At 38.2% G+C, this 17,304-nt stretch overlaps 1 protein-coding gene across 6 annotated transcripts in view; it reads left to right on the top strand.

Annotated features, from left to right (window-relative positions):
• The window catches only part of LARP1B (La ribonucleoprotein 1B), a 182,403-nt gene that overhangs the window by 58,875 nt on the left and 106,224 nt on the right, over positions 1 to 17,304 (top strand). For 4 of the 6 annotated variants that reach the window (XM_037741735.1, XM_017537657.2, XM_017537656.2 and 1 more), the window contains exon 11: positions 4,358 to 4,720. In XM_037741735.1, the coding sequence (XP_037597663.1) occupies positions 4,358 to 4,720 (363 nt within the window). Of the gene's footprint in view, positions 1 to 4,357; positions 4,721 to 4,983; positions 6,175 to 17,304 lie in introns of those variants that run through there. The other 2 variants (XM_017537664.2, XM_017537659.2) reach the window with 1 other exon arrangement.

Below are 17,304 nucleotides of genomic sequence, written 5' to 3'. Positions count from 1 at the left end.
AAAAAAAAAAAAAAAAAAAGATTTATTTATATCAAAGTCAATATCTTGTTTGGGATGTTGTGGTATATTTTTGTAAGATGCTACCATTAGGGGAAACCAGGATACATGAGCTCTCTATTATTTCTTATAACTGTATGTGAATGTATAATTATCTCAAAATAAAAAGTTAACTAAAAATAAACTTGGGAAGAATGCCACTCAAAAGATTCAGATATTGAAAGTCTGCTCTCTAAAGGGGATAGAAGGTATTGAGAGAAGGATTGTGATGTGGAGGACCAGCAAATTGGTGATGCTAGCTGGTTTTCAAAATGTAAGGAGAACTGTATAGTTTTGTGGCCAAAGAATGTCAATATATCTGAATTATATGGTATTTTGGTGCTGCAGACCGAGGATCTGGCCTGGAGGAAACATGGCTTTAGGTTCTGGGGGCCTGGATATTTCAGAGATAACTGTTGAGGTAGCTCAGTTATTGACATAATTGTTAATATACTTTTTAAAAAGTGCTCTTTTAAAAACATTTAGAGTGGGCATAGAAATCTTGGTTGAACATTTTTCTTTAGAATTCTAAAAACATTTTTCTTTTGTCAACTGGGTTTCAGTTTTTCCCTTGTGAAAGTCAGTCCCTTCACATTCTTTGTATCAAGTGATTTTTTTTCTTCTTGAGACTGTGTTTTGAGACAGAGTCTCACTCTTGTTGCCCAAGCTGGAATGGAGTGCAATGGTGGGATCTTGGTTCACTGCAACCTTCACCCTCTGAGGTCAAGTGATTCTCCTGCCTCAGACTCCTGAGTAGCTAGGATTACAGGTGCCTGCTACCAAGCCCGGCTAATTTTTGTATTTGTATTTTTATTTATTTTTTTGAGACAGAGTCTTGCTCTGTTGCCCACGTTGGAGTGCAGTGGTGCAGTCTCAGCTCACTACACCTCCTGGGTTCAAGTCTCCTGTCTGAGCCTCTCCAGTAGCTGGGATTACAGGTGCCCGCCACCATGGCCAGCTAATTTGTTTTGTATTTTTAGTAGAGACGGTGGAGGGGTTTCACCATATTGGCCAGGCTGGTCTCAAATTCCTGACCTCAGGCGATCCATCTGCCTCGGCCTCCTAAAGTGTTAGGATTACAGGTGTGAGCCACCATGCCCGGCTGATTGCATGTTCTTGGTAAGTAAAAACGTCCTATGTACTTGGACATCTAGACTGGGCAGATAATAGGAATGCTGGTTCTTTTTCTCCACAATTGCAAAAAAAAAAAAGGAGTACTTTTCTCTGAGACATAGAATTTCTTAATGTATCTCATTCATTGGTGAAACTACCTTTTCTTTTTCTCTCCCAGCTCTGTTTTAGAGATTCAGAATAATACTAGGATATGTTCAAATTCTATCCAGCCCTAGCACCCAAAACATGAGCCTTCCCTTGTCAAATCTTATTTTGTTTAGAAAGCAATTCTTGGGCTTTTAGTTGGGAGCAATCTTTGCATAATTTTATATTCTGAGATAAAGGGATTGGATTGACTGTTCTAGCTGTGTTCTATAGTTGGTTTTGCAAATACCTACTTTGATTGCCATCTAATAGTTCATTCCTACTCTTTGTAACTGCCATCTCTAAACTTTCTAGAATCCTGGCAGGATCAATGGCTTTTGTCTCCCCTTTAGCCTTTCTTTGTATCCGTTCTAGGTTGCTATTTTTTCTGCTCTTGTTTATTATCAATACAATCCAATTTACTTTCTGCTTTCCAGAAATTCATAAAAGTCTTCGATCTTCTGATGGTCATGCTTGTTTTCAGTATTGATGAGGATTTATTGTTTTTATTCTTTGCACTGTGTATTATTGCTGCAAATAAGCATGCACACTTAAGTCATCTTCAATCCCTAATCTCTCCTTCTTTCTTTTTTTTTGAGACAGTGTCTCTGTTGCCCAAGCTAGAGTGCAGCGGTGTGATCTCAGTTCACTGCAACGTCTGCCTCCTGGGTTCAAGCGATTCTCCTGCCTCAGCCTCCCAAGTAACTGGGATTATAGGCGTATGCCACCACGCCCGGCTAATTTTTTGTATTGTTAGTAATGACAGGGTTATGCCATGTTAGCCAGGATGGTCTTGATCTTCTGACCTCGTGTTCCACCTGCCTCGGCCTCCTAAAGTGCTGGGATTACAGGCGTGAGCCACTGCACCTGGCCCTCAATCCCTAATCTCTTAATAATGGCCTTTTCCTGAGCGGGCGCTGTAGCTCACACCTGTAATCCCAGCACTTTGGGAGGCTGAGGTAGGCAGATCACGAGGTCAGAAGATCAAGACCATTCGGGCCAATATAGTGAAACCCCATCTCTACTAAAAATACCAAAAAAAAAAAAAAAAAAAAAAAAGCTGGGTGTGATGACGCACGCCTGTAGTCCCAGCTACTGGGGAGGCTGAGGAAGCAGAATTGCTTGAACCCAGGAGGTGGAGATTGCAGTGAGCTGAGATCGCGCCATTGCACTACTGCCTGGGTGACAGTGCGAGACTCCATCTCAAAAGCAAAACAAAAGAAAAATCATGGTCTTTTCCTCAGAAATTACAAAAACAAATTTAGTAGTTTGGTGTTTATTCTCTTAGACTTTTGTCATGTACCTGCAAATGTGAAAAACAATATATAATTTAAAATATATAATTGATGTTTTAAAAAATGCATATTCACAGTGTTTTACAACTTGTCTTTTTTTAGTAGAAACATCATGGGCAGCCTTCTGTTTACCAGAGTGTTAGCTCCATCAGGACAGAGTTGTCGTTAAATTTATTGCTGTATGTCCCTTCCTAAAACAGTGCCTGGCTCAGAGGAAGTACTCAGATAATTATCAACTAACTAAGTGAATATTACTGAGACTGGGAATTTTGAAAGGGAAGAGTTGTTTTTTCCTAGACATAGGAAGTTAGCATGCTCTGAAGGGTAAAATAGGCCAGAGGATGACAAGTGAAAGTGACACCAAGGAGAAACTTATTTCCTTCTTCTGGGAGTTTTAGGCTAGTTTACATTGTTAGAAGATCCAGGATCTGAAAGCTTAGACTTTTTTTTTTTTGCAAGGCAGAGTCTAGCTTTGTCACCCAGTGTGGAGTGCAATAGCACTATCTTGGCTCACTGCAACCTCTGTGTCCCAGATTCAGGCAATTCTCCTGCCTCAGCCTACTGAGTAGCTGGTACTACAGATGCCCACCACTGCTCCCAACTAATTTTTGTATTTTTAGTAGAGACAGGATTTCAGCATGTTGGCCAGGATGGTCTCAATCTCTTGACCTCATGATTCACCTCCCTCTCCCTCCCAAAGTGCTGGGATTACAGGCATGAGCCATTGCACCCAGCAGCTTAGACTTTTAATGTAAGCCAACAGCTGTTTTAAGTTCTTTTTTTGAGAACGGAGTCTTGCTGTGTCCCCCAGGCTGGAGTGCAGTGGCACGATCTTAGCTCACTTCAACCTCTGTCTTTTGGGTTCAAGCGATTCTCCTGTGTCAGCCTCCCAAGTAGCTAGGACTATAGGCGTGTGCCACCATACCCGGCTAATTTTTGCATTTTTAGTAGAGATGGGGTCTCGCCATGTTCAAGCTGATCTTGAACTCTTGGCCTCAGGTGATCTGCCCACCTTAGTCTCCCAAAGTGCTGGGATTACAGGCATGAACCACCATACACGGCCTAGTTGTTTTAAGTTCTATAGGAGGGGTAGACTTTTTAACAGTTGCTGAATATTAGCATGAATTTGACATGAAAACTGGGCCATGTGGGGATAAGGATAGAGTATAGAGATTAGGTAAGAAACTATGTTATTATCATTTTGAGGTAAAAACATGCAGAATAAGGAAGATTATTGATTCTGAAAATCAAAAGACTTTGGTTCAATTGATTGATTGATTGATTGAGATGGAGTCTTGCTATTGTCGTCCAGGCTAGAGTGCAGTGGTGTGATCTTGGCTCACTGCAACCGCCCTGCCTCCTGGGTTCAGATGAATCTCCTGCCTCAGCCTCCTGAGTAGCTGGGATTATGGGCACCTACAACCATGCCAGGCTAATTGGTTGTATTTATAGTTGTGAAATCATAGGCAAATGCTTTCACATCTGTAGGCCTTTGTTTTTATTAGTAAAATGAATCATTGTGAAAGATAATGGTTAAGACTATTCAAACTCTAAAAGAGTCTCTAATTTTTATTCAACTTTGTGGTTTTCTTTAGTCTTAAATTTATTGGGCCAAAATAATACTCACTTGATTTTCTTTTACAGTTTGGCTGTTAAACAAGTAATTGAGCATAAAAGCTTGATACTACTTACTTGCAACACTGTTTTAAGACATTTAATTTAAAAGTGATAGAAAATTTTTTATATAAATTACCGATTTCTTCCTTCAGGAATCAATGTCTGTGCCTGAAGGGTCATTAAATCAGCTATGTTCTTCAGAAGAACCAGAACAAGAAGAACTTGATTTTTTGTTTGATGAAGAGATTGAACAAATAGGACGAAAAAACACATTTACTGATTGGTCTGATAATGATTCAGATTATGAAATTGATGACCAAGACTTAAATAAGATTTTGATTGTAACTCAGACACCACCTTATGTGAAAAAACATCCTGGAGGAGATCGAACAGGCAACCACATGTCTCGGGCAAAAATCACATCTGAGCTTGCTAGAGTTATCAATGATGGCTTATATTATTATGAACAGGATCTATGGATGGAAGAAGATGAAAACAAACACACAGCCATAAAGGTAATTGTTTCTGGCCAACATCTTTCTGCTGATACTTTATTTTGATTGTATGTTGCTATTTATGCTCTTAAACTTGAGGCTTTATTTTATGAAATGTTGAATATAAACATATTTAACTGGAAAAATTCCTGGAAATATACCTGATAATTACCACCTGAGGAATCATTTTATTTTACGAAAGTAACAGTATAATGAATACTATAATTGTAAAAAATTAGCACTCACTGAGTTAAACCCTTGCTTTTCTTTTTTTTTTTTTTTAGGTGAAAATGCTAAGAACGCCCTTTCTCATATGAAAGAATAAAAACAAGTTACTATGGACAGGCTTAATTCATATGCTCATTACTTACCTGGCTATCACCCCAACTGTATGAGCCAGTGGCTTTAGAGAACACTTACTTTTCTTGCCCCTTTCTGTTTTCCCCGCTTAGTCTATGATGCATGATCCAGGGTTGTGGACAAACTGTAGATGACTTAACTGGATGATTGTCTCTGTTGATCCAGTCATTACTGTGGTGTTAGGGATACTTTTTACAACCTTGTTCTAAGTTTTTATCTTCTTGCATTTCATTCACCCCAGATCCTGGTCCCTATCCTAGTTTTTAAAGTAAAATAGAGAGCCAGAATAGTTTACTAGGTATCTGTACTACTTCAATATGAATTATAATGGTACAAGTATGGGAATAAAAGGGATCTTTTTCAGCCATTAAGTTTATCAGAAAAGCCCCAATAGTTAAATTTTGTTTTCAGGACAAGGTATAATAAGGGAAAGTCATATAACATTATATGCCAAATAGGAAACTGATCTTGGTTGGAAATAAAGTTGTAGGAAGAAAAACTGGCCAACTAGTGGCTGAGTAGTGGGTACTGCCGGTCGATGGGGTTTCATGTCATCGGCAAGAAGTGTACTGGCCTTCTTGGCCCCTCATTTCTTTTCTTCCTGGAATCTGCAGTACTGCTTAGCCTTCTGTAATTACTGCCTTCTTGGAGAACCCGCCTCAGGCTATGATAGCTTGTTATGTGACGTAGAGCCTGAGCAGTTCCCTGCTTGTCCTACTGCTGTGGGAAAGGAAGCCTGTTTTTATAATGCTTCTCAGTTGAAAGTCTTTTCTAGTGTAAGGATTGCTATTTTACTTGTAACAGAACAGAGATACCAGTAAATTCTACCAATAATCAGTTAAAATTCTTCTCCCATTCTCTACCCCTTTACCCAGCTTTGTTTTTCACTGTAGGATGTATCAGTATCTATAATGCTATATATTTTACTTACCTTTATTCTCTCGAAGAAAAACCATGGATGTAATACCATTGATGATAGGATTTTTTGGTCTATTTTGTTTATTACTTTTGTATATCTAGTGCTAGAATAGTTGCTGGCACAAAGAAATGTTCAATTTGTATTTCTTCAAGTGAATAAATTATGGAGTAAACATTATGCACTAACTAAAGGAACCTAATCACTGTATATAATGCTGATTCTGTGGGAAATGTTTTCAGTCTTCCAAGTAACAAATTTGTAAGCCGTCTTGAGAAACATGCCATTTGTAGGTGATTATTTCCTCAAAGTGTAGACAACAATAATTAAAAGCCATGTATTGAGTTCTTTAGGCATGTGCTGATCTTATTCAGTAAATATTAATCAAAGGAAAGTAATTTTGACTGTATAACTTTAACCATTATAATTGCAAATATATCTTACGTTGACCTGATTCTTAGGTACATTCTCATCATTTAACTCATTCTCTTTGGTTGTGATTGTGTGCCCTACATGTCGTTTCTCATTAGACTGGGACTTTTCCTGTGGGTCTGCTTAAAGGGAGAGAAATCAGTCATTTAACATATACCATTGAATGCTTACTATGTGCCAGACACTGCTAGAAACTGGGCACAGAGTGAGAAGATAAATAATAGGGTTTCTATATGCCTAAAACCTATAGATAATTGGGGAAACAGACATAAAAATAAACCCACAATAAGTACTTAATCACAAATTACAATAAATATTCTTTTTTAAATTATTATTGTATTTTAGGTTTTGTGGTATGTGTGAAGAACATGTAAGATTGTTGCATAGGTACACACATGGCAGTGTGGTTTGCTGCCTTCCTCCCCATCACCTGTATCTGGCATTTCTCCCCCTGTTATCCCTCCCCAACTCCCTACCCTCCGCTGTCCCTCCGCTATTTCCCCCCAACAGACCCCAGTGTGTGATGCTCCCCTCCCTGTGTCCATGTGTTCTCATTGTTCAACACCCACCTATGAGTGAGAACATGCGGTGTTTGATTTTCTGTTCTTGTGTCAGTTTGCTGAGAATGATGATTTCTAGGTTCATCCATATTCCTACAAAGGACACAAACTCATCATTTTTGATGGCTGCATAGTATTCCATGGTGTATATGTGCCACATTTTCCTTGTCCAGTGTATCATTGATGGGTATTTGGGTTGGTTCCAAGTCTTTGCTATTGTGAACAGTACTACAGTGAACATTCGTGTGCATGTGTCCTTTAATAGAACGATTTATAATCCTTTGGATATATACCCAGTAATGGGATTGCTGGGTCAAATGGAATATCTATTTCTAGATCCTTGAGGAATCGCCACACTGTCTTCCACAATGGTCGAACTAATATACACTCCCACCAACAGTGTAAAAATGTTCCTATTTCTCCACATCCTCTCCAGCATCTGTTGTCTCCAGAGTTTTTAATGATCACCATTCTAACTGGCGTGAGATGGTATCTCAATGTAGTTTTGATTTGCATTTCTCTAATGACCAGTGATGATGAGCATTTTTTCATATGTTTGTTGGCCTCATATATGTCTTCTTTTGTAAAGTGTCTGTTCATCTCCTTCGCCCACTTTTGAATGGGCTTGTTTTTTTTTTTTCTTGTAAATCTGTTTTAGTTCTTTGTAGATTCTGGATATTAGCCCCTCAGTCAGCTGGGCAGATTGCAAAAATTTTTTCCCATTCTGTTGGTTGCCAATTCACTCTAATGACTGTTTCTTTTGCTGGGCAGAAGCTGTGGAGTTTGATTAGGTTCCATTTGTCTATTTTGTTTTTTGTTGCCAGCGCTTTTGGTGTTTTAGTCATGAAGTCTTTGCCTATGCCTATGTCCTGAATGGTTTAGCCTAGGTTTTCTTCTAAGGTTTTTATGATATTAGGTCTTATGTTTAAGTCTTTAATCCATCTGGAGTTAATTTTAGTATAAGGTGTCAGGAAGGGGTCCAGTTTTCTGCTTTCTGCACATGGCTAGCCAGTTTTCCCAACACCATTTATTAAACAGGGAATCCTTTCCCCATTGCTTGTTTTTGTGAGGTTTGTCAAAGATCAGATTGTTGTAGATGTGTGGCATTGCCTCTGAGGCCTCTGTTCTGTTCCATTGGTCTATATCTCCGTTTTGGTACCAGTACCATGTTTTTTTGATTACTGTAGCCTTGTAGTATAGTTTGAAGTTTGGTAGCGTGATGCCTCCCGCTTTGTTCTTTTTGCTTAGAATTGACTTGGCTATGTGGGCTCCCTTTTGGTTCTATATGAAGTTTAAGATGATTTTTCCCAGTTCTGTGAAGAAGGTCATTGGTAGCTTGATGGAGATAGCATTGAATCTGTAAATTACTTTAGGCAGTATGGCCATTTTCACGATATTGATTCTTCCTAACCATGAGCATGGAATGTTTCTCCATCTGTTTGTGTCCTTTCTTATTTCGTTAAGCAGTGGTTTGTAGTTCTCCTTGAAGAGGTCCTTAAATCCTTTGTTAGTTCTATTCCTAGGTATTTTATTCTCTTTGTAGCAATTGTGAATGGCAGCTCGTTGTTGATTTGGCTCTCTTTCAGTCTGTTATTGGTGTATAGGAATGCTTGTGGTTTCTGCACATTGATTTTGTATCCTGAGACTTTGCTGAAGTTGCTTATCAGCTTCAGCAGATTTTTGTCTGAGACAATGGGGTCTTCTAAATATACAATCATGTCCTCTGCAAATAGAGACAATTTGATTTCCTCCTTTTCTAATTGAATGCCCTTTATTTCTTTTTCTTACCTGATTATTCTGGCTAGAACTCCCAATACTATATTGAATAGGAGTGGTGAGAGGGCATCCTTGTCTAGTGCCAGATTTCAAAGGGAATGCTTCCAGTTTTTGCCCATTCAGTATGATATTGGCTGTGGGTTATAATAAGTATTCTAAAAGAAAAAAAACAGAAAGCTATTTCATTGAGTAGTCAGGGAAGGCCTCTGAGAAAGTCAGATAGTGAAATCTGAAGTGGAAGTAGGATATAACCAAGCAAAGAATAGGGAAACAGTATTCCAGGAAAAGGAAACAGTAAATGTCAAGGATCTTAGGCAATAAAGAATTTGGCACATTTGAGTAACTGGAAAAAAAGGTCAGTTTGCCTATGGTATTATATAAAAGGTTAATTATAGTTGAATAGACAGGAGTCAGATCATTTATGTGCCATGTTAAATAATGTGGAATTTGTCTAAAGTTCAAATGCAGTATCTTAGTTTTGCAAAGGCAGTGTGACATGATCTAATTTTTATTTTTGGTAGATCACTCTGGTTGCTTTGGCACAGAATGGATTGTACGGGGACAAGAGTGGGCAGAGGAAATCCAGTTAAGAGGCCATCCATACAGAATATGAAGTGGTAGGCTAAGACAAATAGGTGACAGAGGAAATATAGAAGTGAGAAGACTATCTCATCTGAGCCTTGAGGGATGATTATATAGGAGTTGTATAGGAAAGTGTGTTCTTGTAGAAGTCAAAAGCTGGCTCCAAGAGAAGAGAATAATCAGGTGTGTCAGCAACTTTATAGGTTGAATTAGATAAGAATGAAAAGTATGCTGGGTGCGGTGGCTCACGCCTGTAATGCAAGCACTTTGGAGGCCAAGGTGGGCGGATCACCTGAGGTCGGGAGTTCAAGACCAGCCTAACCAACATGGTGAAACCCCGCCTTAAAAAAAAAAAAAAAGAATGAAAAGTATATCATATTGATAGGGCAATTTAGTACTCATTTTTGACTCTGCAAAAGAGTTTTGGTGGATTTAGGAAGCTATGTTTAACTGGACCGAAGAGTCAATAAAGGCTTTATTCTGTTTTGGGCATATCTTTACTGCTGAAGACTACTAAAATGACAGGCCTATAGGTAAGAAAATATCTGCTTAAAATAGAGATATTCTAGGTAAATTATTATCAGGCTAAAACTATAGAGAAGTGAAGTACTGAAACTTAGTTTTACCCTGAGGTCCTTGTAGAAGCTACCCAAAACAGGGTTAAAAAACAAATTCAGAGATCAGCCAAAATTATGGATTTTCATAGGATTCATTTTCCATTTAATTGGTACCCAAAGTGCACCAAGATCTTACAGATCACCACTAAAGAACTTAACTCATGTAATTAAGTACCACCTGTTCCCCAAAAATCCATGGAAATTAAAAAAAAAGATGCCCAAAAGGAATATTCATTTTCAGTGAAAGAACTGAGCTTGCTTCACAACTACTGCCCTAAGGGACTCTATAAAGAATATTTTTCTGGTTGTGCTGAGCAGAACAGGGAGGAAAAAATTGGGTTAGAAGTTGTATTCATGCAACCCAAGTTCATACTCTAGGTGACTAAAGTAAGCACTAGTTGCCAATTTAATGTGATTGTGCCTAGCATATGAAAATGAAGATTTTTTTTCACCTTTATGCTAGACCTCAAAGTATTTATTCACATTATATTGCAAGGAAAGTTAGCAGCACATAAAACGAATAGCAAGAAAGTGAGATCTTGCATGTGAAAATGAACAAAAGTAACAGGCAGCAGAAACTTACCTTAAAATAATTTTTTTTTTCTTTTGAGATGGAGTCTTGCTCTGTCGTCCAGTGTTGAGTGCAGTGGCACCATCTCAACTCACCGTAACATCCACCTCTCAGGTTCAAGCAATTCTCTTGCCTCAGCCTTCCAAGTAACTGGGATTACAGGTGGGTGCCACTGCAGTTGGCTAAGTTTTTATATTTTTGGTAGAGATGGGGTTTCACCATGTTGACCAGGCTGGTCTTGAACTCCTGACCTCAAGTGATCTGCCTACCTCGGCTTCCCAAAGTGCTGAGATTACAGCCATGAGCCACCGTGCCTGGCCCCTTAAAATAATTTAGATAGTCAAATTATTAAAGTATGCAGTAGCTAGGTTTACTATGTTTAAGGAAATAAAAATATGTATAGAGAAGAAGAAATTCTAAAGAATAACCATAGAACTTCTGGTAGTGAAAACACTTATGATTAAAATTAAGAACTAAATCAATTTAAGGGATTAACAACAGATAAGACAGAATTAGAGCATTCGTCAATTGGAAGACTGTTAACAAGAATTTATTCAGAAATTACCACAAAGTAGCAAAGAAATGATATATGAATATATAAAATATATTGAATATATGAAAAGAGGGTACAGAATGATTTTCTACACAGTCTGCTATTGGTTGGTAAGTTTCACATCAAGTTTTGTAATTTAACATCTAATAGATTTTATTATAAAGCTTTTTATTTATTTTTTTTAAAAGGTAAGCAAGAAATTTGGAATATAGAGTAATGGAGAAGGTCTAAAATACACATTCAATGAGAGTTCCAGAATAAAAGTGTAGAGAGAATGGGGCCGAATCATTTTTATAAGAGGTAATTAGGACCTCTGTAGAACTGAGGAGAGGTGTCAGAGATTAGCCAGAAAGAAAACGGCAGATTACTTTCAAGAAAGAAGAATCATTAGACGGCTGACAGCTAGCTTCCCAACAGTGACAGGCAATAGACAATGGAACGATAGCTTTAATTTGCCAAGGGAAAATAACTGTCAACTTATAATTGTATGCCTTGCAAAAATATCTTTCAGTAAGGGGGGCAGAATATGAGAAATTAGCACCAGCAAAGCCTCATGAAAGGTAGTCTCCAAAGGGTAGAATAAAAGTGATTTTACATATCAGAGACACAGAAAGGACTGCAGAGAAAAACAAGTGATAAATATATGATTAAAACTAAATGAATGTTAACTGTATAAAGCAATTATTATGTCTTACAGATTTACTGTAACATTAACACAAAGTGGGAGAGAGAGCAGTAAATGAATTAGTATTTAAATGTAATTTTGTATCTGGAAAAGGGGTATTGATTAAAGTTATTAAAGTTTTCAAATTGCAGTTTGAAAGATACCCATTTAATTTGCAAGGTGATCTGAATTCATGTGGAAATTTCAGGAATACATAGTAGTCAAAACATTCTTAAAAAATAACAACATTGGCCGGGCGCGGTGGCTCAAGCCTGTAATCCCAGCACTTTGGGAGGCCGAGGTGGGTGGATCACGAGGTCAAGAGATCGAGACCATCCTGGTCAACATGGTGAAACCCCGTCTCTACTAAAAATACAAAAATTAGCTAGGCGTGGTGGCACGTGCCTGTAATCCCAGCTACTCAGGAGGCTGAGGCAGGAGAATTGCCTGAACCCAGGAGGCGGAGGTTGCGGTGAGCCGAGATCGCGCCACTGCACTCCAGCCTGGGTAACAAGAGTGAAACTCTGTCTCAAAAAAAAACAAAAAACAAAAAAACAAAACAAAATTATGGCTGGGCGTGATGGCTCACACTGGGAGGCTGAGGCAGGTGGATAACCTGAGGTCAGGAGTTCGAAACCAGCCTAACCAACATAGTGAAACCCTGTCTTTACTAAAAATACAAAATTAGCTGGGCGTGGTGGTTCATGTCTATAATCCCAGCTACTTGGGAGGCTCAGGCAGGGGAATCACTGAACCCAGGAGGTGGAGGTTGCAGTGAGCCAAGATCACACCATTGCACTCCATCCTGCGCAACAAGAGTGAAAACTCCATCTCAAAACAAACAAAAAACAAAAACAAAATTGAAGGACTCATATTTTATGATTTCAAACTTACTGCAAAGCCACAGTAATCAAGATAGTGGTACTAGCGTAAGGATGAACATGTGGATCAATGGAATAAAATGGAGAGCCCAGAAATAAACACGTCTATTTTCAACTGACTTTTCAACAAATGTGCCTAGACCATTCAGTATGGAAAGAATAGTTGTTTCAACAACTGGGACTCGGTCAACTTGATATATACATACAAAAGAAGGAAGTTGGGTCCTTCCTTATCTTATATCATGTATCAAAACTAACTTGAAATGAATTAAATTTATAAGTTTAAGAGGGAAAAGTATAAAACTCTAGAAGAACATATGTAAAATCTTCATGACCTTGGATTTGACAGTGTTTTTTCATATGACACTATAGCACAAGGGACAAATGATAAAAAAAAAAAAAAGGTAAATTGGACATCATTGAAATCAAAAAAAATTTTGTTTTTTGCGATGGAATCTCGCTCTATTGCCCAGGCTGGAGTACAATGGCACGATCTTGGCTCACTGCAACCTTCTCCTCCTGGGTTCAAGCAATTCTCCTGTGTCAGCCTCCTGAGTAGCTGGGATTACAGGCGCCCACCACCACACCAAGCTAATTTTTGTATTTTTAGTAGAGATGGGGTTTCTCCATGTTAGGCTGGTCTTGAACTCCTGACCTTGTGATCCACCTGCCTTGGCCTCCCAAAATGCTGGAATTAACAGACGTGAGCCATGGCGCTCTGCCAAAATTTTAAAGTTTTGGATCTCAAAGGACACCATACAGAAAGTGAAAAGCCAGTACAGATGTTCCTCATATTACGATGGGGTTACATCCTTATAAACTCATCATAAATTGAAAATGCACTGTTAAGCTCTAATGTATTTAGTACACCTAACCTACCACATATCATAGCTTAGCCTAGCCTACCTTAAACATGCTCAGAGAACTTAACGTTAGACTTAGTTGGGCAAAATCATTTAGACGCAAGGCATATTTTGTAATAAAGTATTAATGTCTTGTATAATATATTGATTACTATACTGAAAGTGAAAAACAGAATGGCTCACTGCTGCTGCCCTGCATTGCATGAAAGTATACCACATATTGCTGGCCTGGGAGAATTAAAAATTTGAAGTACAGTTTCTACTAAATCCCTGTTGCTTTCACATTTTAAAGGCCAAATCATTAAGTTAAACTATCATAAGCCAGGGGCTGTTTCTACAACAAAACATAATACAATTTATATTAGCACCCAAATACATGAAATATTTATAAATCTGACAAAATATGTACAAGATCTAGGCCAGAAGTGGTGGCTCACGCCTGTAATCCCAGCACTTTGGGAGGCCAAGGCAGACAGATCACCTGAGGTTGGGAGTTCGAGACCAGCCTGGACAATATGGAGACACCTCCTCTCTATTAAACATACAAAGTTAGCTGGGCATGGTTGCACATGCCTGTAATTCCTCGGGAGGCTGAGGCAAGAGAATCACTTGAACCTGGGAGGTGGTGGTTGTGGTGAGCCAAGATCGCGCCATTGTACTCCAGCCTGGGGAACAAGAGTGAAACTCCAACTAAAAAAAAAAAAAAAAATGTACAGGATCTATATGAGGATTACTACAAAGCCCTGATGAAAGAAATAAAGGAATAAAATAAATAAATCGAGAAATATTTCCTGTTTGTATTATAGATGGGAAGACTCAGTAATGTCATGTCTTCCCAATATAACCATAGATTCTGTGCAATTTATGGTCATGTTAAATTGAAATGGATTTAGTATACCCAATCAAAATCCCAGTAAATGATTTTGTGGATATCTCAAGAAGGAAAAAAATGCCTAAAAAACTCAGAATAGCTAATGTAACATTGAAAATTGGAAGACTGACACTACCTGACTTTGACTTACTGTACAGCTACAGTAATCAAGGTGGTATGGTATTACGGAAAAAACAGACAACTGGATCAATAGAATAGAATGGAAAGCACAGAAATATACCTACAGAAATGCAGTCAACTGATGTTTGACAAAGGAGCAAAGGTAATACAATAGAGAAAAGAGTCTTTTCAACAAATGGTGCTAGAACAACTGAGCATTTGTGTGAAAAAAAAAAAAATGAATCTTTACCCTTCAGAAAAATTAACTCAAAGTGGACCTAGTCCAAAATGTAGAAGACAAAACCATAAAAGTCATAGAAGATAACCTAAGAGAAAATCTAGATGACCTTGGGCTTAGCATGAGTTTTTAGATACAACAACAAAACAATCCATGAAAGAAACAATAAGCTGGGATTTTTCAAAATTAAAAAACTTATGCCCAGTGAAAGATGCTGTCAAGAGAATGAGGAAGGCCACGTGCAGTGGCTCATGCCTATAGCCTCAATACTTTGGGAGGCTGAAGTAGGAGGATTGCCTGAGGCCAGGAGTTTGAGACCAGCCTGGGCAACATAGTGAGACTATCTCTACAAGAAAATACAAAAAAACCAAAAAAGAAGTGTAACACTGCAAGAAAATATTTGCAAATGACAAATCTGATAAAATATACAAAGAATTATTAAAACTTAAGAAAACGGCCACACATGGTGGCTCATGCCTGTAATCCCAGCACTTTGGGAGGCCAAGGTGGGCAAATTACCTGAGGTCAGGAGTTTGAGACCAGCCTGGTCAACATGGCGAAACCCCATCTCTACTAAAAATATAAAAATTAGCTGGGTGTGGTGGTGGGCACCTGTAATTCCAGCTACTTGGGAGGCCGGGTCAGGAGAATTGCTTGAACATGGGAGGTGGAGGTTGCAGTGAGCCGAGATTGTGCCATTGCACTCCAGCCTGGGCAACAAGAGCGAAACTCCGAATCAAAAATAAAACACAACCATAAAAATACACAACCCAATTAAAAAATGGTTGACTAAAAAATGGTCAGTAGTTCAGCTTTTTGAAGAAAAAAAAGAAAAAACTATTGAAAGACCTGAGCTGACACTTCACCAAAGAAGATAAACAGCATATAGGCATATGAACAGATGCTCAACAATAAATATCATTGGGGGTTGCAAGTAAAAAGGACAATGAGATACTGCTATGTGCTTATTAGGAGGGCCAAAATCCAAAACAGTAACGTCAAGTGCTTGCAAGGATGTGGAGCATTAGGAAATCTCATTCAAGGGGTGGGGTTAAAAAAAAAAATCTCATTCATTGCCGGTGACAGTGGAAAACGGTATAGCCTCTTTGGAAGGCAGTTTGATAATTTCGTACAAAACTGAACTAAACATACTCCTACCAAAGAATCTAGCAAATTTACTCAAATGAATTGAAATGGGTAGCCACACAATAAACTGTACATGGATACTTCTAGCAGCTTTATCCATAAATTGCCAAAATTTGGAAAAAATCAAGGTGACTTTCAGTAGGTAGATGGATAAACAAGCTGTGGTACATTCAGATAATGGACTTACTAAGAGCTAAAAAATGAATGAGGTATCAGGCTATGAAAAGACATGGATTCATACAAAGACTTAGTTTATATTGGGTGAAAAAAGCCTATTTGAAAAGACTGCATACTGTATAATTCCAGCTATGTAGCATTCTGGAAAGGGCAAAACTATAGTGACAGTAAAAAGATGAGTGATTGCCAAGGGTTGAAAGGGGAAGAGATGAATAGGCAGAGCATAGAGGTTTTTTTTTTTCTCTCAATTATAGATAGACCAGGAGAGCACAGAGGTTTTTTAGGGCAGTGAGACTATTTTCTGTGATGTTCTAATGATGAATACATGCCATTGTACACTTGTCAAAACCCATAGAAAATGTATAGCACAATTTTGATAATACTGTCAGTGTTTTCATCTATTGTAACTAATATATCACCCTAGTGCTGGATGATAGTGGGGGAGGTTGTATGTGTTTGGGTGGAGGGAGTCTGTGGTATTCTCTGTACTTTCTGCTTGGTTTTGCTGTGAACCTAAAACTTCTAAAAATATCTTTAAATAGATAGAAAAATTTGCAAATCAAAGGAGGGAGGGGTAAAGAGCTTATTTTCTTCTAAAAATTTTTCTTAAAAAAAAGTTTTTAGCAATGTGTATGTGTTGAAAAATATTTGTAACATACAAAGAGCTCTTATAAATCAATAAGACAGATAACCTAATTTTAAAATGGGCAAATAGGAGTTCAAGACCAGCCTAGGCAACTTAGTCAGACTCTGTCTCTAAAAAAATAAAGATATAAACTAGGCAGGTGTGGTGGTGTGTGCCTGTAGTCCCAGCTATTCCAGAGGCTGAGGTGGGAGGATTGTATGAGCCCAGGAGTTCAAGGTTACAGTGAGCTGGATCCTGCCACTGCACTCCAGCCTGAGCAATCAAGCAAGAACCTGTCTCCAAAAAATAGTTAATTAAAATGGACAAAGAATTTGAATAGACCTTTCTTCAAAGAAGATATATACATGGGGCCAATAGGCACTTGAAAAGTTGCCCAACATCATTAGCCACCAGGGGAATTGAAATAAAAATCATGATTATACCATTTTATACCCAACAGGATAACTACAATAAAGAAGACAGATATACTGAAAAGTGTTGGTGAGGATAGGGAGAAATTGAAACCCTCATACAGTGCTGGTGGGAATGTAAAATGGTGCATCGATTTGGAATACTGTCTGGCAGTTTTCAAAAGCTAAACATAGGGTTACCATATGACCCAGCAATTCCACTTTTTTTTTTTTTTTTTTTTT

Source organism: Cebus imitator, unplaced genomic scaffold (genome assembly GCF_001604975.1).
Source record: "Cebus imitator isolate Cc_AM_T3 unplaced genomic scaffold, Cebus_imitator-1.0 Scaffold105, whole genome shotgun sequence".
NCBI lineage: Eukaryota > Metazoa > Chordata > Mammalia > Primates > Cebidae > Cebus > Cebus imitator.
The sequence above is the reverse complement of the archived record's forward strand: the minus strand, read 5'-3'. Positions and strand labels throughout refer to the sequence as shown.